Source organism: Mus caroli, unplaced genomic scaffold (assembly GCF_978045245.1).
Source record: "Mus caroli unplaced genomic scaffold, Mus_caroli_1 scaffold_11, whole genome shotgun sequence".
Lineage (NCBI taxonomy): Eukaryota > Metazoa > Chordata > Mammalia > Rodentia > Muridae > Mus > Mus caroli.
The window spans coordinates 48,619,838-48,642,933 of record NW_028227266.1 but is presented as its reverse complement, the minus strand read 5'-3'; the positions used below and the strand labels follow the sequence as shown (position 1 = coordinate 48,642,933).

Below are 23,096 nucleotides of genomic sequence, written 5' to 3'. Positions count from 1 at the left end.
CTGATATCTTTTGCATTCCTCTGTGTGCGTGTGTGTGCGTGTGTGTGCATGTGTATGTGTGTAAGATATTTACATAATATCTAATTATAGTGCTTGCTTAGAGCACATTTCAGTTCAGAGTAGTAGCATTTAAGTGCTCAGTAGCCACATGTGGCCCATAGCTCTCCTAACAGATGATATCACCCTATTATACTGACCTCTGGAGCCTTGCATGTACCTTTTCCCGGACTGTTCTTATTCCTCTCCTACTAGCTAATAAAGCATCACCCTCATACAGCCTCAATGGAGAACTCACCTCCTCTAGTAATACATCCTTGATACCTCTAAGGTAACTCCCCATGAACTCCTGAAGACCCCATGTACCTCCCTTAGCTAACCATTTTATTATGATACTTTACTGTAATTTCTTTTAAACCTTCTGTGTCCCTCATTGAACGTGGCTTTATGATAATAGAGACAGCCTGCCTGGTTTACTATAATACCAGTGATATATATTAAATGCATCCATCCACAGCCCCTGTGCCCCTCTCAGCACCTTTTGATCTATCTTATCCTTTAGATATTGTGGAAGGAAACCTGAAGTCCATCATGAGGCTGGTCCTTGCCTTGGCAGCTCATTTTAAACCCGGCTCTAGCAGGACAGTGAGCCAGGGGCGAGACTCCAAAGCCCCCGTGCAGAGTCATCAACCACACTGTGCCACCGCTGTGGCCCAAGGAGCCGCTGCTGCTCTGGCTGATGTGTGCCATGATGTGTCAAGGTCAGGACGGGATGTCTTCCGATACAGACAGAGGTAAAAATCTGGGGAAGGGGACTGGTTCCTCTCGCTGGTATTGCTTTGCTCAGATAACTACAGTACAAGTAGATGGAAACATCAACCAAAGAGCCCCACACTGCAAAAAAGATAACGGAGAGGGGGTCTGGGAGGAAAAATCTTAGTGAGAAAAGCTTGGCCTCTTTTGATGACACTGGCTAGTGAACCTAGAGCCCTTCTGCCTGCTGAGCAAGAGCTCTACTCCTGTGTCATACCCTCAGCCTACTTATGTCTTATTTTGAGACCAGGTCCCGTTAAGCTATCCAGTCTGGCCTCAAACTCACTCTGTAGTACAGTCAGGCTCCTGCTGTCTAAACTTCAAGAATAGCTAGGATTACAGGCTCACAGCAGCAAGCCGTGCTAAGCCTCTTCCTCTGAGCTGTTTAGTTTGCAGCTCGCAGAATGTAAGAAACCATGTGTGGAAATTCGCTCTCAGGCTGAAAGTTTAAATATAAGTGGTTGGCACAGTGTGTTTTCTCCACTGGGAGATATGTAGTCCATCTGGGGGAGGTTGTGTCCTAGGTTGTATCCACAAGGCCACACTGCCTTGAAACTTCTTGGTAGGAAGTGCTTTGAGGGTTGTGTAGTTGCTAAAGGAGAACATGACCCCAAGGTGAGGTGTGTCACAGGCGTTGCCTTCACTACTAGGTTTTAAATGACTTAAAAGAAGGCAGGGTTTTTTTGTTTTGTTTTAAATTGTTCACCTTCTAAATGTATATATTTCTTCTCTCTCTCTCTCTCTCTCTCTCTCTCTCTCTCTCTCTCTCTCTCTCTCTCTGTGTATGTGAGATTGTAGACAAGATCTTGCTATGTAGCCCAGGCTGGCTTCAAACTCCTGATCCTCCTGCCTCTGCCTCCGGATGCTGGTATGACAGGTGTGTGCCAGGCTGCCCGGCTCCCTCTTTCATCTTCTTGCCGGCACTGCACACTGAATGGCAGGACATGTGTATTTTCTGCAGAGCTGAGCTGACCTGAAGGGCTAACACAGTCCTCTTTTCTGGTCCCCACCCCACCCCCATCCCCATGCCTCTAGGAATGCCAGCATGGACGAAGAGATTGAGAACCCTTACTGGAGTGTGCGGGCTCTTGTGCAGCAATATGAAGGTCAACAGAAGTCCCCGTCTGAGTCCAGCTGCTCCAGGTAATCATGGCCTTCCGTTCTTTACCTTTACAGTCTTGGCAGAAAGGTGCATTCTTTGGGGAGTCTGAGTCTTAAGTACCAAGACCAAAAGCTAGAAGGCACCTGTGCGGTTGAGTGCCACGGACCTCTAGGCTTGGGCCTGGAAACCTGACTGGGGTAGTGAGGGAGTGAAGAAAGGGGAAACACTAAAGAAATGACCCACACATACACCAGAAAGGTGGGGTCAGCTGGGGTCTGTGCACTCTTATGAGTGGTACTACCTACTGCATGCAGCCTGGAACCCCCAGTGTATTTAGTAGGTACAGCACAGAGGGGGAAGAGTGAGCTGGTCTTTGTTGGTCTCTAAATGAACAGTCCCAGGCTGTAACCATCCAACCAAGACTTGCTAGTTTTTGTACACACTGGTCAATCATTAGTAAATATTCATACCTGCCTATTGTCAATATTTGCATTTACACCAGAGGAAGGCTTTAACAGTTGACCAGTCTTGGGGAAGGCTTTGCCAATTTCCCATGGGTCTGAGGCATTGGTTCCCGACATGACTATGTCCAGGTCACTCAGGAGTTTCATCCACTCCTTACTATCTACCCATGGCTTCTTCAGCTCCCCACCGCTGGGTGTGTGTATTGCTTAGTGGTAGTGCTTGCCAGAGGTCCTGTGTTCAACCCCTAGTACTGAACCTAACCTCTTTTGCTTCCCTCAGTGTATGCTTGGCATTCGAGGACTAGCTCTTGAATACCTGTGGGTTCTGTGCCGACAGAAGCATGGGAAACAATGCCAGTGAATTCCCCGCCCACAGAAGTGGTGCTAGCCCAGCGACAGTAGTTAGCTGTGACCACATGGGGGGCGTGACTGGGCCCTTCAGAGTCCAGCCCAGCCCCATGTTTGTGTATCAGCTGCTAATGTTTATGAACGTCATTTCCCTGGCACTGTCCTGCAGGCTGAGGCTGAATCTTTAGTTACAGCCACAGAAGGCTGGAAAAAGCTCCGGGCAAGAAAGGAAACTTGGGCAGGACTGACTGACGCATTAGCATTTCCACATTCGTTTATAGGACTGGGAATTGGGGCACATTAGTATGCATTTAAGTGGGCTATGGGTGTTTGTGACTCTCGTCGACAGGGTGTCTGCTTCCCTTAGAGCCAAGTGCAGGGGCCAGAATAGGACACTCTGCACTAATAAAAGCCTGACCGGTGCCAAGTATAGTGGCAGGAAAGGATGATTGTCCTGGCTCATGTAGATTGTGCCCCTATAAACACATCCCCGGCCTACTTGCTGACTTGGTTTTGTTGCTGAGTTGTATTTAACGTATCCTCTGATGATCTTTTCCCTCCTACTCCAACCCAGCACGCTCTGATCTATTTAAGTCTCCTTGTGCCTTCTGTGTCTTTTCTGTCTTTTTTACTTCCTTCTGCTTTTTTCCGCTCATACAGTCCTGTCCTGTTTGACAGATGGTTTGCTGATGTATTGAGGTCCTGTGGAACTCTTTCCATCATCTCAACATACTGCTAGCCCAGCTCGACTTTAAAATGTTTACATATAATGGGTGTAGTTTTTATTTCTGAAATGGATTTACAACATACAATTCACCTTTAAGCACATCAATGTTCAGTGTAGTGCCTCCATAATTTTGTGTAAAGCTCGCCTCTATCCAGGTAGAGGGCATTTTGACCAGGCCCCAAAGAAACTCTACCATGAAGCAGTAGGTGTGCTTTTAATGAGACTTTTAAACCGTTGTTCTTTTGCTTGTGGCTGTGACTGTCTATGTCAGTACAGAATCAAAGGCAGTTTTGTTGTATAACGAGGTCTATTGCTTCCTGCATGTCTGCTGGCCTTTGGCTGTCCTGAGCCCGAGTGTGCCTATGAATTAGAGTCTGAGTCTCCTAGGGGTGACTGCTTCCTTGCTCTAGGCAGGACTCAGATTGTAGTTGGAGCTGTGAGATCAGTGTGAGGAACCCCCCAGACAGAGGCTGTGTTGGGTCAATGGCAACAGTTCATAGATGTGTTAAAACACAGTACCTTTCCCTGGTTTCCTCTTTCCTAATTTTACCGTGTTCTGTGGTGTAGAGCCAGCACTCTGCCTATTTCTTTACTGATTCCTCAAGAAAGAAGAGCTTCTTAGCAGGTTCTGCCATTTGCCCACTTCCATCACCACATAATGGCCCCGTGACCCCTAAAAAACAGGAATCTTGGAGATGTTGCAGGTTTGGGTGGAGTGTAGCTGTGAATATGGGATAGACATCCTGTAGTGTCAAAACACCCTCCCCTGCTGCTTCTCAAGGATGGCAAAGCTCAATCCTCCTGTTGCTCCAGTAAACAGGCCAGCCTCTCACTGTATTCAAGCAGAACAATCCTTTAGTGTGTGTGTGTGTGTGTGGGGGGGGGTTGTTGATAGTGTGTTGGCGGGGGCGGAGGGGGGCAGCACAGGAAGGGTAAGGAAGGTGGGAGCCGCAGACAGGCGGGGGTCTGTAGGTTTGCTGGAGGTTGGGGGAGCTCTAGTCTCCATCCTGCCAGCATCTCCCTATCCTTGGAGAGCGGGGGCTGAGTAGTCCCGGTTAGGTCAGTCTTGAAACCGCGCGTTTAAGGAGGGAGGGGTCAGAGAGGAACAGCAACGTCTACGTTGCTGAGCTTCTAGGCACCAGGACTATCAGATCCACGAGGTTTTGCCACCGCGCCGCCCATCCCCCGCCGCTTCCCGAGCTCCCATCGCCCTCAGCCCCGCCAGGTCCAGACCGCGCCCCTGGCCCCAGCCTCAGCCCGCACCCTTACCTCTCTGCCCAGAGCTGTCGGCAGCGCTTGGGTCGAAGCCCAGCGCTGCCTGGCCGCGTGTGACAGCCTGGGAGGGGGAGGAGCGGGGGGGGGGTGCAGGGAGGGATCGGGAGGCGGCGCCGAGCGGGAGCACCGCACACGGGACTCCACTCGACGCTCAGCTGGAGCTACCGGAGCCTCTTGCCCCGAGGGAGATAGGTTAAAGATGCGGCTGTCCGGGGGGATGCTCGGAGCCGCGCGACAGCAAGGACCGAGATGCAGCTGCCAGCGACCGGCCGCCGCCGATGGGAGGCGGCTTCCGCTGGGGCTCCGCTGCTGCGGTGTCTGAGCTACCGGGACAGTACGCTTCACCCTAAGGGAGCATCCTGGTCCCTCGGACCAGGACGCCTACCCCTGCCTTTCCTACTTTCTTCGGGAACCTGGTCGAACCGTTCCGCTGGCTGGCTGATCTCTGGAACCGTTCTTCGAGCCCCGGTGCAGGGGGACATGCCAGAATTTAGGAGTGATGTGACGCTCAGCCTCCCACCTCACCCAGGGAAGCAGGCTTGCTGAAGCCAGAGCCAGGAGGGGACCATGGGAGGGACACAAGTCAAATGGTGAGCTGAAGCCGCTTTGGCTCTTGAGGTGGGGAAATGAGGGGAAGCTGGGCCAGGACAGGGGGTCGTGGTTGGTCCCCGACAAGAGATGATTGGGGGCGCTGTTTTGTGAGAACAGGCTGCTGGTGTGGGATTAGCTCTAGATTTTAGGAATTTGAGCCGACTCGAGGCTCCACACACAGATTCAGTCTGTGTGTCTGCTAATGGAAGCACTTAGAGGGGCGACAGGACTCTTTGATTTCATCTATTACCCATTTAAAAAATTGATGTAAGTCTAATTTAGCAATATCTTTGTTGGGGTTTACTGGTTTAACAAATTAATATTGGTGAGATAGTAGATCAAGAAATGTATATATAGGACCAATTTGTAGTCATCAGTTCTCTGACGGGATTATTGTAGTTCTCAGAGAGGATTATGATGGTAAATAGAAATTACTTGTTTGTCAAGTAGGACTTTGAAACGAGTTAGGGAGGAGCCCAGGTCTTACAGTTAATTAGCACGAAGATTCCTTCCCCAGACCTGAGGCGGAAGATTAAAAGCTCCTTCCTTTTCTAGGAAGGTGCTGCTGCTCTGACACACACCTCAGGATTTCCCTCCCTCCGAGGTCCTTGATCTTGGCCGTCTAGTTTCCTAGTCTTACCTCCGTGGCCTTACCCTGGCAGTCTCATTTCAAGAAAAAGAAATGTTGTTTTCCTCTGGCTGCTCTGCCACTCCCCCGGTGGGGTTGGGTATCCAGACGTCCGCCTCCTTCTGCCCTTATATGGGAGGCAACGCTCTTGGAGGGGAGAGGTGGAACTGGGCATGCGTCTGTGCTTTTAGGAAAGCCGTTTCTCAGCATCCTAGATCCCCACTACGCCCTCCCTCCGGTTTGTCTCTCACATCCCTCCTGTGGTCCAGCCAGGTGCAGGCAGTGGGGCTTGTTAGCCTAGCACCTTGTCAGCTGAGGAAGAGGAGCAGCTTACAAAGGCTTTGTGCGCCTAGATTCCCAGTTTTGTAAGTGGTAAATGCTGGGGCCTGGGCACTCATAAATCTCTCTTTATCAAGGACACAGACCCTTTACAGCTTTTTGGCTGTAAAGTCATGTTGGCCTAGAGGTCAGATTGCCTATATAGTGGAAATAGATAAGAGAGTTACAGAAAACAGTCAACATTTCGGAACACTACTTGCTGCCCCTCGCAGGTCTCACCGGTTTGATCTATGCACCTACAGATATTTAGATAAAGCCGTTTACTTTGATCTGCAATGATGCGAAGCTTTAAATTTTTTTCTTAAATGTTTTAAGAAGGAAGAGAGCAGAGTACCAATCGGGGCATCTCCACTAAAGCTGGTCAGCTGTGGAGACCGGCGAGACACTGGTCCACAGATGTTGAAGTCTGGCTCCTTCCACTGCGCTTGTCTTTAGTTTTTCTCTGGTTTCTGGGAAGAGGAAATGTTAACTCCTGCTTGTGGTTGTGAGGATTAGCCTGTGTGCGAGATGTCAGGGGCACATTAAGGGGGTCAGTGAGTCCTAGACACTTGACTGTTGTCTGGGTGATGGATTCGGAAAGAATTCCTAAGAGGGGGGCAGAGCCATAGATGCCACAGCTCCTGAGATTGTGTGAGAGCTGATGTTCTCATAGTGTAGTGTGAGGAGAAAGGGCTCCCCTGACCTCTGGATCCCTTAGATAATCAGCCTCATGTTCCCATCTTGTCTTGCCCATGGGAAGAGTTAAAACTGCTTCCCGGAAAAAGCTCTACAGTTCCTCCCAAAGGTACATCAGAAGAGGAAGTATTGAAAGGTGGTGTCTCAAGATGATTTGAAACTATGAAACTGTGGCAAAGATGATGATAATTCTTCAGTCAGAGCTAATCACGTGAGCTTCCTTCCATTCAGCTGCCACTAGCAGAGTGTTCTTCGCCCTGTGGCCCCTCCTATTTTAAAGAAAGGGGTTGTTTTTATGCGTATGACTGTTTTGCCTGCATTCTACATCTGTGCACCACATGTGTGCCTGGTGCCTGTGGAGGTCAGAAGAGGGTGTCACATCCCCTGGAACTGGAGTCACAGATGGTTTTGAGCCACTGTGTTGGTGCTAGGACTTGAACCTGGCTGGGTCCTCTGCAAGAGCAGTAGGTGCTCTTGTGCAGTAAGCTGTCTCTCCAGCCTGCACTCTTCTATTCTGGTTCACCTGTGGATGAATCCCTGCCCTTCTGCCCATCCCAGCATTGCATCCACCCCAGCAGTCTCTGCCCCAAGTCCATCTCCTGTAGTGACTAGTGACTCCTCTTGGGGTTAGCTTAGAGATGATCTCTGGTTGCTTGTAAGAGACTCAGATTATTGGAAATATGATTTTGATCCAGCTCCAAAAGCTGATGGAATCCTCTGAATGTGGGCCTATGAAATGATAATGGCGGATACACAAAATTCTTTTTTTTTTTTTTTTTTTTTTTGGTTTTTCGAGACAGGGTTTCTCTGTATAGCTCTGGCTGTCCTGAACTTACTTTGTAGACCAGGTTGGCCTCGAACTCAGAAATCCGCCTGCCTCTGCCTCCCGAGTGCTGGGATTAAAGGTGTGCGCCACCACACCTGGCCAAAATTCTTAAAAAATGATTTATTGCCTATTCTGGTAACTCTCATTTTAATCAAGTATGCTTAAAGGCAGCCTTATTATAGAAAAAACTCCTTAGGGTGTAGGAGACATGGCTCAGTGGTAAAGAGTGCTTCTTGCTTTTCTAGAGACCCCAGTGTCAGTTCCTAATACCCATCTAGAACGGCTCACAACTTCTGAAACTCCAGGTCCAGGGAACTCAACACCCTTCTGGTTTCTACAGGCACCTGTATTCACATGCACACCCCCCTAACAGTGCACACCCCACACACACTGCACATATACACACATCCCACACCTCCCACCTGTATTCATGTGCACACACCCCACCCCGACACACAGACATACTCACATATATATAATTAAAAATAAAATCTTTAAGTAACATGAAAAACAAAAATACTCCCAAGGACTAGTGTTTTGTTTTGTTTTTTTCATTTATTCATTCAACATTTATTTCATTTGTTCTAATTGTGAGCTATGTATCCTGTTAGGCATGGTGTAAATTAGATACCTCTGAGATGAACTGTGAAAACTGTCTTCTATACCTGCTCATAATGATTGCTTCTCTTCTCTTTTGTTTGATCGCAGTCTGACTTCACCCAGTCCAATCCACAGTGCTAAGAGCGAATCCATTATAACCCAGGCAGAGGAAAAGGCCGATTTCGTGATTATTCCCTCTGAAGGAATAGAGAACAGAACAGGTACTGCCTGCCTGCCGGCCTGCCTGGGTTGTTTCAGGGGAGCCTGTTAAAGCCTGAAGTCTTCAGTGCCTCTGACTGCTAAGCTTCCTGGCCATGTCTGCCTTCACTGTCTGTGCATAGAGGGTCAGCTCTAGAGGGCTCTAGTGCCTTTGAGCCAATTAACGTAGTTATCCTCTTACAGAGTGTCAGTCCTGGTATTGGTCTGTCCGAAAAATCTCACACCAGCCTCGAGAAGCCCTCCTTTAGCCGACTGCCTGTGAATTAGATAAATGGCACTGGGGCAGTCAGAAGCTTTGTTCGGGTAAATAGTTATTATTCCCATTTTGTGAAGATAATTTTGGTGCTTTGCTGATTTAGGTTGGGGCCAGAAATACATAGTTTGAACCAAAATGCCCATAAACATGCAACAGAGAACGGGGGGTGGGGGTGCACATCTGTACTCTCAGTACTCAGGAGATGGAGACTGGTGGGTCACAAATTTAGGGCCATCTAAACTACCTAGTGAGTTCCAAGCCAACCTGGGCTACACTGTGAGACCCAAGAGTCACCCACAGAGTCAAACTCTTAAGGCTACGAAGAGGGCGGAGAGGAGAGTTTATTGGATACTGCTGGGTCCTTTCTGCTTTACCTCTTAATCTTTACATTAAATTATTTATTATTTTTGTTTGTTTTTGTTTTTGTTTTTGAGGTAGGATTTTTCTGTGTAACAGAGCCCTAGCTGTTCTGGACTCTTTGTATTGTAGACGAGGCTGGCCTCGAACTCACAGAGATCCACCTGCCTCTCCCTCCGTAGAGCTGGGATTAAAGGCATGGGCCACCACACCCAGCCCTACATTAAAATCTTTACTCCTACAACTCAGATGGTCACTGTGCACTTCTTAGAAATACAGAAGCTCGCTCAAAGAGTTTACATCCTTCTGTATTCCATAATGCACAGTAAGTGGCAATGTATGTAGTAATTAGTACAAAGCAGACAAGGATGCTGGAGCAAAGAGGTCTTTTTGCCTTTTTTTTGGGGGGGGGGTTGGTATTGTTTCTTTTCTTTTTTTTTTTTTTTGCTTGTTTCTTTTTTATTTATTAATCATTTTATTTGTTTACATTTCAAATGTTATCCTCCTTTCCAGTCTCCCCTCCATGAACCGTCCGTCCTCCCTCTCCCCCTTGCCTCTAAGAGGGTGCTCCTCTGTCCACCCAACCACTCCCCCCTCACCCCCTAGCATCCCCCTTCTCTGGGACTCAAAGAGTCTTAAAGACAAGGAAATAATTTTCTTTCAGGATTGACTCACACGATGTTGTGTGAAAAGGGCTTAGTTATGGCTCCAAGGGGTGAGAGGAACAGGTTCATCTTAGCTAGGGTTTCTATCACTGTGATAAAAACAAACAAACAAATAAACAAACAAACGGAAAACCCACCACTACCAAAAGTGATTAGGAGAGGAAAGGGTAATTTGACTTGGAAATTATAGTCCGTTATGAGGGGAAGCCAAGTCTGACTCTGGGGTGTTAATTCCAGAGTTGGGAGTTTTTGTGCTGTAACAGGTCCCTGTGGCTGGCAGGAGCCCAGCTGCTTCCTAGGGGGTGAAGGCGATAGACTTTCCACCCCAAGCCTGTGCTTTCCTGAGCCTGGTGCCTCAGCTAACAGCCAGTTCTTTGTGCCTCACAACCCCACCTAGTGGAGAGCGCAGTGTGTCTGTGCAGACAGGTTCAGAAAGCAGGTGACCTGAACCTGTGAAGTACGCTGCGCACCGTCTGCTGGAAATTATTCTTCACCATGAACTATGGTTCCACCTTTCATTTTGCAGACGAGACAGACTCTCCATTATCCCGAGACTGGAGGCCTGGGAGCCCGGGAACCTACCTGGAAGCCACATGGGAAGAACAGCTGTTGGAGCAACAAGAACACTTAGAAAAAGAAATGGAGGAAGCAAAGAAAATGATTTCAGGACTCCAGGTAGCTCTCTCCTTCGCAGTTTGTTCTCTGTGCCCTAGCTAATTATTCCTTTCAAGTTGGTAGTATCCGTTCGCACCTGATTTTAGTTGTGTGTGAGTTCCCCTAAGGACTGAGAATTCCTTGTTGGTGAATGTTTTAAGTGGACTTTGGGACTCTTGTTTACCGTCCAGCTGTTAGGATTTGTGCAAGCTCTGGCTGGCCCCTGCTGTGTAGGTAGGTGTCTTCTATGCACTTCCCGACCTGCAGCTGCAACTGCGACTTCTAACAAAGACCCTCACCCAGGAATTCTGCAGCGGACAGGGGGAAGAAGGTAGTCATGCCACCAGGTTCCCATTTGTGTCTAGCTGAGGGACTTGGCTGCTTCCTCACCTGATGCCAAGGCAAGTGCCCTGGTAGCAGAGGTTTCCCTTGAACAAACAAAGCCCTTCATTTGTCCCTGCACCTGTGCTATCAGCTAGGGAAATCTCCCCCAGACATTGGCTGACCTACTTGACATAGAGCCCCACCATGACCCCCTCGACCCTCTGTCCTTGTTCGATTGGCTCTGTTTGGAGGAACCCTTGTGGTGTGCTGACGACCCTGAAATTACCTCGGAAGGTTCCATCCTGTTTGTGCTGGGAGCTGCACTGGTTTGGAATTGTGAAATATTTATGGACACGTAAACAAAGCCCACATTATGTGTGAGGCTCTGGCAGGCGGTGGAGGGTGGAGGGTGGAGGGCGTGCTACCCAGCCACTGACAGGGTCGGTAAACAAAGGGTTCCTAAGGAAAAAAGGAGATTGGTGCTTCTATAAAATGATTTGCATACTGTATGCCCCGGAACCCAGGCCAATTGGAGGAAAGTTTATATCGTAAACATTCCTCAGGTTTATGGTATTTGCTCCTTGCTCTGTGTTTAAAAATTAAAAAAATAATAATTTTTTTAAAAAATCCCTTTCTGCCACTCCAGTAATGAGTACTTAATGATTTACTCTTGTTCCAGTAGGAAGTGTTCCATGAATTTGGGGGCGGGGTTACTTAACCAGGTTTTTCTCCCCTGGAACAGTTTGCATTATTTGAGCAAGGTATGTATAGCTATCAGTTTGGCTCTGGTTGGTTTGTGTTCCTTGGTTTAGGAGAAATTCAGTGACTGATGAAACAGAAATAACAAAAAAAGGAAGAGAGTTGACAAGCAGAAAGGCAGTGAGCGGCCTAATATTTCCTCTGAACAGGGGAGTTGGAAGTCACTGCCGCTCGATGACAAGGAGGATCCAGTGTCACAGAGGAAGGGCTCACAGCATCCCACGACTTCTTAGCTGCTTCAGTGATGAACAAGTTGGATATCAAGCCACACGCAATATTTCTGACTTACTAGTTTGCCACCATTAGAGACCATTGAGCAGTCTGCCGCTGGGGTTACTGTTATTTCAGTGTCTCGGCTTCTGCAGTTCCCTGCAGCCCTGAGGCTGTGTGCCTGCTTACCCATGCCGCTCCCCATGATTCCATGGGAAAACAAAGTTCATTTGATTTTCTCAAACATTATTATCAGTGTTTAGTGGAGAAACCATTGGCTGAATTTTAAACATTCTCCATCAACATGTCTGATGAATTTGTGTTATATTTATTAAAACAGGTTGTATTTATCCTCTGAAGCTGTCTTTAAAGTTGAAACAAAACTCTGACAAGGAGAACACAGTTTCCCATCCTTAACTCACCTGATAACATTTCACAAGGCCTCCCTGAGCAGGCAGGTCTAAATTCAGGCTCCTAAGTATACCAGAAAGCTGCTCTAAGAATAAGATTCCAAACCGGGCGTGGTTGGCTCACGCCTTTAATCCCAGCACTCGGGAGGCAGAGGCAGGTGGATTTCTGAGTTCGAGGCCAGCCTGGTCTACAGAGTGAGTTCCAGGACAGCCAGGGCTACACAGAAAAACCCTGTCTCGAAAAACCAAAAAAAAAAAAAAAAAAAAAAAAAAAGAATAAGATTCCAAGGCTGGTGAGATGGCCCCACAGGCAAAGCCTCAGCGGCTAAGACTGAGAATCTGAGTCCCATCTCGAACCCACCTGAGGAAGGAAAGAACTGATTCCTGAAAGCTGTCCTCTGACCTCCCTGTGTATGCTGTGACTTGCATGCACACACGCGCGCACACGCACACACACACACACACACACACACACAAACAGACACACAATAGAAAGATGGCTTGGCTGCTAAGAGTCTGTACCGCTCTTACGGAATATACCTGCGTCTGTGTCCCAGCACCCACGTCAGACAGTGACTGTAGTAACTCCATCTCTAGGCTATCCAACGCCCTCTTTCAGTGTCTGTGGGCACCGAAGTCACATGCACAAGCCCACGCAGAGACATTAAAAATAAAAATAAACTTTATCAGAGCAAAATGCTGTATGGAGGCAGAAGCGGATAGATCTTTCTGAGTTTGAGTCCAGCCTAGGATACACAGTGAATTCCAGATCATCCAAGGCTACATAGTGAGGACTTAACCTCAAATCAATCAATAATAAAAATAAATTTCAAAATAAATTTTGAAGGAAAGGAATGAGATTACAAACTATTACTACAGTGTCAGCCATGGGATGTACAGGGCCCAAAAGCCTGAGCTGCCTGAGCTTCTGGGTATAGCTGCCCCCCCCCCTTTCTACTTATTAATACTCTAATGAAAAACAGCCTGGCATTGAAATGAATGAGGCCATCTCTGTAAAGATCTATTCACGATGCCTCCGGGGGTGAAATGCAGAACTATTAAAACAAATAAAAAAAAGCAAATAGTACCAAGACTGTGTTTTTCAGTGGATTTCAGACAGTTCACTGTAATATACTGTAATCTTTGAGACAGGAAAATTCCACATGATTTTAGATCTCCTTTCAGCTGGTAGAGCTACGTGTGAACAACTCCAGTTTGATATGTTTGGACAGTTCCATAGGAAAGGCTTGTTATTCTTCTGAGACCAAGAATCCTCAGAGCAGAGGCTCCCTGTACCCAGCTGAAAGTGGTTCAAGGGGCTGGGTATGTAACTCAGTTGGTATAGTGCCTTTGTAGCTTGCACGGAGTTCCAGGTCTGATTGTATAGATTGTAAACTAGGCACAGTGGTAGATGCTTGAAATCCCAGCACATGAGAGGTAGAGACAGAAGGACTAGAAGTTCAAAGCCATCCCCTGCTGTTCAAGGCCAGCATGGAATACATGAGACTCTTTAAAAATGGGAGAGGGGCCTATAGAAGGAGCTGTGTGTCCTCAGGGCCGTTGGAAATAGGCAGAGGTTATTTACCATCTGGCTTCCTCCAAAGACGTGTTTGTGTTATCCAACGATTTCTACTGTGGTAAACTTACCAAGCCTGACTCTAGACGGAGCCAGGTGGCAGGGTATTCAGTTCCTTCCTCTCTTTGTGGTTTATCCAGGCTTTGCTACTCAATGGCTCTCTACCGGAGGATGAACAGGAACGACCCGTGGCTCTTTGTGAACCAGGAGTCAATCCCGAGGAACAGCTGGTAAGCGCCAGGCCTGGCTCTTCTCACACCTGACCTCAGCTTCTTGAAGTACTCTCTCCTGACTCCTAGAGTTCGTCTGCCATTCTTGGCCTTCCTGGCTTCCCTATTGATGGAGTCAGCAGATGTTCAGAAAGATGCTCAGATGTGCTGACTCTGAGTCACACACTAGTCCATGGTGCTAGAGCTATGGAAATGACCAAGGACAACTATGGCCCCACTCCCCTTCAGATGACAGCCAGGTCCCCTGGAGCCTTCCTTTTCTCTATGTTGTGATGTGAAGCTCCTCGGCATCCCTCCCTGTCTGGGTCGTCGTCGATTTTACACAGTCACTGGTCAGTGTCGTCTGCCTTCTGTGTCTTCACTCATTCTGCACCTGCTTCTCATAGATGGATTTCCAGTTCAGATCTCTGCAGAGTTGTAGAGCTGTGTGTGCAGCAGACAGCTCCTCATTTGTGGGTGCTTGGTGTCAGTGTGTCCTCTGCTAAGTATCTCTGTTCCCTTCTTAGCCACTGACTCTCTTTGTCCTTATGTTTGTGTTCCCATCTCCTCGTTTACTCGGAAGCCCCGAACAGAAACCTGGATGCCATCCCTGAGTTCTTCTGATCCTCCCCTCACACCCAGTGTCTCTGTCAGCTCAGCCACTACTTAGTTCGGGCCCTCACTCATCCAGCATCCCAGCCGCCTCGAGATAGGTTTTCCTGAATTGAGATTCTTCTTCTAACCTCTTCTTGTTCATTTTTAGTGAAATTGCAGGGATAATTTAAGGATTATTTTGTCTTCCCTCTGTATAAACGTTTTATTGATGGAGCTGGAGAGATGGCTCAGCAGTTAAGAACATTTAACTGGAATTTAATTTCCAGCCCCCATATCAGGTGGCTCCCTGCAGTTCTAGGGATCTTCTGCCTCTGGCCTCTAAGGCTCCTGTACTCAAAGAGCATATACTCATAGACATGGACACACACACAATAGTAAAAATAAATATCTTTTTAAAACCCAGATAAACCCTTGTGTTAATTCCCTACTGTCCTCATTGGTCTGGCTCCTGTTGTCCTTTTCCACTTCATCTCCTCTTTCCCTGATTCCATCTGCTTCTCCCGGTACACACACGCACGCATGAACGCATGCACACACACACACACACACACACACACACACACTGTAAACTTCATCTGTATAGTTTGGAGCATTTGCTTGTAAGAGGCCATGTGTTCCGGGATGGAAGTGGTGTCTTGTTGGTGTCAGTGAGTATTTGTTGAGTGAATGGCCGATGAACTTCATGACCATCTTGTCTTATGTTCAGATTATAATCCGAAGCCGCCTGGATCAGAGTGTGGAGGAGAATCAGGACCTTAAGGTAGGGGAGGACTTGCATATTCTCCCCTTCGAAAGTAACCATGGGGAGGTAACATGCCAGCTTTGGGACATTCTGGAGCGGGTTAGGGATGCGGTGCCGGGGCGAGCTGAACCTTACCTATGCTGTGTCTGTCTTTGGAGGAGAGAGACACACCTGACCTGTTGCTCACGGTGACAACTTTTTAATTTTAACCCTACTTAGTAGTTATCTATTCTGTTCTGTAAGTTTGAAATTTTTCTAGATTCCTTTTTGTAATTTAATCAGTAGAAAAAGATGACTCTAGATTGGGCATCGTGGTACATAAATTCAAGTTTAGCCTGGTCTCCATACTGAGTTCCCGGCTAACCAGAGCTACATAATGAGAACCTGCCTCAAAAAAGGGGAGAGAGTGTCTAATGTTAGTGTAGTTCTTTTTAATGAATATTTTCTTACAGGTCAGTGGTAGAGCATTGTGACTGAACACATCTCCCCTGACATGTGCTTATGTGCACACATACACACTTCAGACCTCCATTTTTTAAAATAACTTTTGATCCCGCTTTAGATAAGCTAATTATGAATCCTTTCTGTGACACAAGAGCGAGAGACCCCAGTCTCAGTAGCAGGCTTTGCTTTTCTCAAATCTCTGTTTTTAGTTGCAGTCATATATATGGAAATTTGGTCACTCGGTTTCCCATTATAAAGCCAAGTTCTTTTTTGTTTGGACCACAAAGAACAATAGCCTCAGTCCAAAAAAGAACAAGGAGGAGGAGGAGGAGGGGGAGGAGGAAGAAGAAGACAATAGCCTTTTGGAGAATAGAAGCTTGCCAAGCCTTTGCTTAAAAGTTAAATAAAATCAAAATAAGTATTTGGCAGCAGAAGAGATAGCATATCACAGATTTGAACGGAGATTCAGATGATGTTATCCGGTTCTCCTGTTAACAAAGATGGCTGTGGCGGGGAGAGAGCCTGTCTGTGGGTCCAGATGGGATGGGTGTCCTCTGACTGCCTGGGCATCTCAGTGTTGGGTGCCTAGAGAAGAGAGGGTCAGTCTTTACTGCTTACAGGACTGGACCTGCTTTGTGCCTCAGCTGATGGGTTAATCTTCGTGGAATGGCCAACTGGGTTTTGTCTTCTTGCTGACAGAATGAGGTAATGCTTATGAAGCAACTCAGAAGCCACCGTCTGATCTCTCTATGTTTGGTTTGTAGAAAGAACTGCTGAAATGCAAACAAGAAGCCAGAAACTTACAGGGGATAAAGGTAAAATGAAGACATTGAATTCCTTCTTTCTGTCTTTTTAGTTTTATTTTTTGTAAGCCTCTGTGAGGTAATGTGGTTGGTCTATTAGTGAGTGTTGAGAACAGGGCACCCTTGGGACTATTGGGGTTTTGCTAGGGGTCTTTAACAGGCTTGGTGCTAGGGGTATAGAAAGGACTTTGCGGTGGGTAGCAAGACATGCTGAGGAAGATATCTTGGTTTTTGCTGAGGCTTATGTCTCCTAGTTGTGACTCATGGTGCTGTCACTTGCCTCTGGGCCACCTTGCTTTGCTCTATGTGAAGGCACTCTCAGTTAGTAAAAATGCCCTTTTTAGGAAAAAAGAAACAGGAACCATGTTGGGGTGGTTAATAGCATTCAAGTGGTTTGAAAACACAAAAGAATAGATTGTGAAAGCTCTCCCACCAGCTCTTCCACCCTGACCCCCACCCTACCACACCCACTGCCACCACAAACTGTTTTCCCCACTTGAGGCAACTTATCAGTTATCCAGTCTATCTGTTTAACATTTTCTCCCACCTTTCACCCCAAATTACCGTGTACCTGGGAGACATCTGCACACCGCTGCTCTCACTGAGCAGTGTGTTTGGGCGAGCGTTCTACTTTAGTCAAAACCATCTTCGGGCTTCTTTACACTTGCATTGTGTTTTTCTTTTTAATTTTTTTATGTGTGTGGGAGTTTCCCCTGCATATATGTCTCTACCACTTGCATGCCTGGTAACCAAGGAGGCCAGAAGAGGGTGTTGGATCCCTGGCACTGGAGTTACAGATGGTTGTGAGTCTCCACGTGGGTGCTGGGAATTGAACTCAGGTTCTCTGGAAGAGCAGCCAGTGAACTTAATGACTAAGCCATCTCTTCTGCCCCCATAACAGTCGTGTGTGTGTGTGTGTGTGTGTGTGTGTGTGTGTGTGTCTAATTAAATATATATATTTACTCATTCTCCTCTTGGTGGTATTTTGGACTAGCCACTTTAGGGGAGCTATTTTGCTGGTATAAGCAGTGCTTGCTCTGATAACCTTGAGTATATGTTATTCACTCAGATAGGAGTATAATATAACATCCGAGTCTTCATCTAAAGCTTCTATGGTCCCCTCTTTCTTGCACATGTCTTCATTGGCTATCCAAGACTAATTCAGTAACACTTTCCAAAACATATTTAGTAACCTTAGTGCACTGAAGTATTTCAAAACGGAAATGTGCCCTTTGGTTAATTAAGTTTTTTTTTTTTGTTTTGTTTTGTTTTGTTTTGTTTTGTTTTTTTGTTTTTCAAGACAGGGTTTCTCTGTATAGCCCTGGCTGTCCTGGAACTCACTCTGTAGACCAGGCTGGCCTCGAACTCAGAAATCCGCCTGCCTCTGCCTCCCGAGTGCTGGGATTAAAGGCGTGCGTCACCACGCCCGACTATGGTTAATTAAGTTTGAGAAATTTCTGATAGGCTTGAAGATTCATTGTGAGTAATACCACACTGAGAGACCTCAGAAAGTTTATCATAAAGCGATTGGTTTTGGCTCAGAGACATTGCTCAGTGCGTAAGAAAGTATACTGCTTTTACAGAGAAGATGAACTCCACAGACACACATGGACACACATGGACACAGACACACATATATACATATACACAGATACACACATACACACAGACACACAGATGAACATAAAATATTTGAGAACTGAAGCTTTTGCCCTGAACACATTTAGGATAACCGACCACAGAGGCTCCTCTTTCTCTAAGTCATTCACTAACGTATATACCATTGGTACACTTTGGAAATGTGCCAGGATACAATGCCAGGGATATCTTAGTTTGCCTCTGCCATGTACTGTCCTGGATGGTTTAAAATGGGTTTCCTATGGGACTTGCAATCCTACCGTTTTGGAGGCTGAGATAAGAGGGCCATGAATTCAAGGCCAGGCTATCCTACTTAGAGCAGTGGTCCTCCACCTGACCCCTTTGGGGTGTACAGGGGTTGCATATCATATTTCCTGCATCTCAAATATTTACATTGCTATAGTTCTAAAAGTAGCAACGAAAACAATTTCATAGTTGGCAGTCACCACAGTGTGAACTTTATTAAAGTGTCAAAGTGTTAGGAAGGTTGAGAGCCACTGCTCTAGGACATGGGACTGGACACAGAGGGGAGGAAGAGGCGCTAAGTCGGGTGGAATATTGATCTACCCAAGAGGTAGACGAGAAACAAATGTTCATAGACAGGGTCCTCCAAGTAGGACGTGATGGGCATTTAATATAAACCTAGGTCTGTCTGATATCAGAAGCTACCCCTCGTCTGAACAGTACGCCTGTGATGCCATGACCGTGTGTAGGGTGGGGATGAGCTGTGGGTGAGCGAAAGCCAAGTTCTTCTCAGTAGGACCATGGATGTGATTTTCCTCATAGGTGACATTGTCTTGGACGGGACGAGGAGAGAACAATCTTTGCCCAGGTCCTTATGGCACGGTCCTTGTTATTTCCGGTCTTCTCCCAGTTTGCCAGGGCTAATGTTCCATACACAGTGAAGGGGTCAGTAAGAAGTACCATCTGGCTGGGTGACGGATGGAGACTAATAAAGAGTGTGCTTATTCCCAGGATGCCTTGCAGCAGAGGTTGACTCAGCAGGACACATCTGTTCTTCAGCTAAAGCAAGAGCTGCTGAGGGCAAATATGGATAAGGATGAACTGCACAACCAGAACGTGAGTTAAACGTGTGACCTTTGACCTCCGAGAGCCTGTTAGTCAAATGGGATGGTACATAAAGTACTGTTTGATCTGACCTTGTCATCTCTCCTAGTTTGTTCCTGGGGTGCTTACTTTCCACGTCTGTAGTTATTTTTATTCCCATCAGACTCATTTCTGGTCTTAGGTCACAGCACCTAACCTAAGCCTGCAGCACGGTGGATGGTCCTTGACTCCACTTGGAGAACACTAAGACCAAACTGTGTTTGTACAGTCTGCTTATTTTATTAAGGATGTGTAGAGCTGGCGTGTGTTTTTGTCAAGGCCTACCCTGAGTGCTGCACACCGTCTGTTTGTACATAATGCCTCTACGCCACTGAATTCTTGTTTTACCTTGTAGGTGGATCTGCAGAGGAAGCTAGAGGAAAGGAACCGGCTCTTAGGAGAATATAAAGTAAGAAATGCCCTTCAGGTGACGTTTTTGTGAACAGCTCCTGTTAGCTGATACTCAAAGAATCCTTTTGTATTCAGCGCTGCCTTTGCTGTCTGGTAGGAAATATTTCCATTAGTTCCGAAGCATAGACAGCTTAGCCTTGGAGAGAGGCACAGTGCGGGAGCCTGGCGAGAGTCAGTGGCAGGCCCACAGCAGCCCTTCTGTAGGCAGTTTGCTCCCTCTTTGCCTTTCTAAGAATCCTGGCACCCTGTGAGACTGTTACGGTATGGAAAGCCTTCTGGGTACTGAGTGAAGACGCCTATATTCCTGGGGGCCCTTCTAGGTTACATTACAAGAGTGTGAACCACTTGATATCCTTGTGTTTGCCACACCTCTGAAAGCAGTTCTTCATTGCAGAAAGAGTTGGGGCAGAAGGACCGCCTCTTTCAGCAGCAGCAGGCCAAGTTGGAAGAGGCGCTTCGGAAACTCTCGGACGCCAGTTACCAGCAGGTCAGGACACACCAGCCACTGGCCTGCCTGGCCCTCTGGCCTGAAGGAACCACTTTCCTAATTTGCTCTGTTTTCAGGTGGATCTAGAACGGGAGCTAGAGCAGAAAGATGTCCTTCTGGCTCACTGCATGAAAGGAGAGGCAGATGAGGTAACCTAGAATGCTAGAACTCTCCCCAGAGAGGGCACTGACTGCAGGCAGGCTTCAGGGTCCCGGGTGTGTAGCTCAGTGACAGAACACTCGCCTGGTGTGCTCAGGGGACAGGGTCAGGGTGGTACTTAGCTTCTAACACTTAGAAAAGAAATATGAAAATAACAGTGACCCTCTCTGTTGAGTATTGAACTACATAAGCAACTGACTACAGTCTTAATAAACCACCTAGCACAGAGTTGGATTTAAGACACTGCATTCTTGATTCTTGGTTGCTTAAAGCAGAGAAAAGAAGGCTACAGTGACCATGGGCTTCCAAGCCAAGGTTACTGTGACATCCATTCTGTATTCACAATGACCACTAAGTGTTAACTGCAGCCTTGATACAGCAGTGGGGAAAAGGGAGACCACATCTCCACACATGACATGATAAATATTCTTTCATTTGTGGTGTGTGTGTGTGTGTATGAGTGTGCGGTGTGTGTGGTGTGTGTGAGTGTGTACACCAGTTCTCATCTTTAACCTGGTGGAGGCAGGGCCTCCTTTTATGTCTGTTATTGTGCTGCATCCTCTAGGCAAGCTGGCCCATGAGCTTCTGGGTAATTGTCTAATTCCCAGGTCACTGTAGTGTGGGGTTTACATGTGTGCTTCATCTCATCAGGCTTTGTACGTGGATCCTCAGAGTCAGACACAGCTTTTCAGGCTTGCCACGTGCTTCCTTGCTGAGCCGTGTCCTCAGCCCCCACATAATACTTAATATAAATAGGAACCTGGCAATTATGTGCTACATCAGAAAATGAGGAACAGAAAGCAGAAGGTGCCTTGGTTTGGAATTCACCTTTTAACAACCTTCATTTCTTCTTGATGGTCTAGGTGACAAATTACAACAGTCACAGTTCTCAGCGCAATGGCTTTGTCCAACCCGTGGCAGGAAGAGGCGCCACTACAGTCACCCACAGAGGGGTAGGTTCCTAGGACTAGAGAGAGAGCCAGCTTAAGCAAGAGCAGTGACCCAGACATCACCAGCTGCTAAGCTTTAAATATTCCCAGTCTTTGATTATACATGTAAGGGTGTTTTCACATGTGAGGCATTTAGTATCCAAAATTTAAAACATGAGTTTTTAAAACTTAAGCATTACCTAGTGGGTGAATAGTAGGTACTTGAGGAGGTAGATTTTCCTCCAGAGAACTCAAGCCTCTTTCCTAAGAACTTTCCCATTAGTCCTCTTTAGTTCAGTGGCCTGGACGGGGATAGAAATATTATGGCATTGTCCCCTGCCACCAGCACTTCTCTTTCAACCACAGACCAGTGACCTCCAGCTTGTCCGAGATGCTCTCCGCAGCCTGCGCAACAGCTTCAGTGGCCATGACCCTCAGCATCACACCATTGACAGCCTGGAGCAGGGAATCTCTAGCCTCATGGAGCGTCTGCATGTCATAGAGACACAGAAGAAACAAGAAAGGAAGGTAACACCGTGATGTCTTACCTGGGCAAGCTCCTGAGCAGCCTGTTCTGATGAGTCTGCCTTTATATGATGCAATACAAGACCCTGCTGAGGGCTGCAGCTGCGCTTCCATCTCAGTGGAGCTGATGGCTGGAGGTGGTGTGACAGACCAGGGAAGGGATGCGTGGTAACTTGTGCTCAGCAGCCCTGTAAGGAGCTGTGTAAGGAAGTGTGGCTCTTGAGGCCCCAGGATCTCTGCTGCTGTTTCTCCTCCCCATCCCCAAGGGGAGCCGGCTCTGGATGAGAAAACAGATGCGACTTGTGCTGGAGACCAGAGAACCTTTAATAGCTGTGCATGCTCTTAAGATAAATTACGTCGCAAGATTATTTATGTCCTATGTTCTAGAAGAGGAATTTATGCTTCCATTTGTGTTTTAAATTTTGCGGGTAAAGCCTTCCATTGATCATAACTAACTCTTGATATCACTGTGGCTTTCCAGGTTGGGGGGCGGTCACCCAGAAATCAAGCAAGCAGTGAATACCGGGCATCCTGGCCCCCTAATTCAAGTAAGTACTCATTTTCACACAGGAAAAATGTCTGGAATGTTAGACCAGAAATTGGTTCTCTCTCTCTCTCTTCTTTTTCTTTTCCTTTTTCCGTCTTTTCTTTGGGATGGGGTGGAGGTTGCTGTTGTTGTATGTTTGTTTTGTTTCTCTTTTGGTAGGGTGCAGGGTAGCTTTGTTTCTCTTTTGGTAGGGTGCAGGGGACCTTTCTGTAGCACATAGGGGTAAACGCCCCATGTAGACCCCATCTTGACTTCTTCACATTCAGTGTAGGTGCTGACTTCAGTAATAGGGCCTTGCTGTCAGTTTGTGCAGAGCAACCTATAGACTTGGCAACAGCCTGGGTGGTTTTGGGATTCCCGTGGAGCCCCCCTTTGGCCAATAACTCAGATATAGCCTAATCTTGGTGACAGGAGATGTCCAGTAGTGGCTCCATAGCTCCCTTTATTTGGAAATTTCATTTAAATTACTTTAATGTATGTCTGTATTTTAGCAACTTTTTTCCTAACTGAGGTTTCTATACTACTCCTCAAATGCCCCTTAGTTTTCTCTGTCTCTCCTCACAATTCCTCCTGTGTCCTCCTGCATGAGTTTATGTTCCATCCATGACTATCCATTCTACTTCCCTTTCCTAAGGAGAGCTCTCTATCCCCTCAAGTCCCTTACT

The 23,096-nt window shown here is 47.0% G+C and overlaps 1 protein-coding gene across 6 annotated transcripts in view; it reads left to right on the top strand.

The window, feature by feature from the left end:
• Dixdc1 (DIX domain containing 1) overlaps positions 1–23,096 on the top strand; it is a 76,108-nt gene that overhangs the window by 34,824 nt on the left and 18,188 nt on the right. For 5 of the 6 annotated variants that reach the window (XM_029481900.2, XM_029481901.2, XM_029481899.2 and 2 more), the window contains 14 exons: positions 560–791; positions 1,846–1,953; positions 8,494–8,606; positions 10,409–10,557; positions 13,956–14,045; positions 15,346–15,399; positions 16,590–16,640; positions 19,242–19,346; positions 19,729–19,782; positions 20,179–20,271; positions 20,349–20,420; positions 21,294–21,383; positions 21,726–21,887; positions 22,366–22,432. In XM_029481900.2, coding sequence (XP_029337760.1) covers positions 560–791; positions 1,846–1,953; positions 8,494–8,606; positions 10,409–10,557; positions 13,956–14,045; positions 15,346–15,399; positions 16,590–16,640; positions 19,242–19,346; positions 19,729–19,782; positions 20,179–20,271; positions 20,349–20,420; positions 21,294–21,383; positions 21,726–21,887; positions 22,366–22,432 — 1,440 coding nt within the window. Of the gene's footprint in view, positions 1–559; positions 792–1,845; positions 1,954–4,847; positions 5,317–8,493; positions 8,607–10,408; positions 10,558–13,955; positions 14,046–15,345; positions 15,400–16,589; positions 16,641–19,241; positions 19,347–19,728; positions 19,783–20,178; positions 20,272–20,348; positions 20,421–21,293; positions 21,384–21,725; positions 21,888–22,365; positions 22,433–23,096 lie in introns of those variants that run through there. The other variant, XM_029481903.2, reaches the window with a different exon arrangement.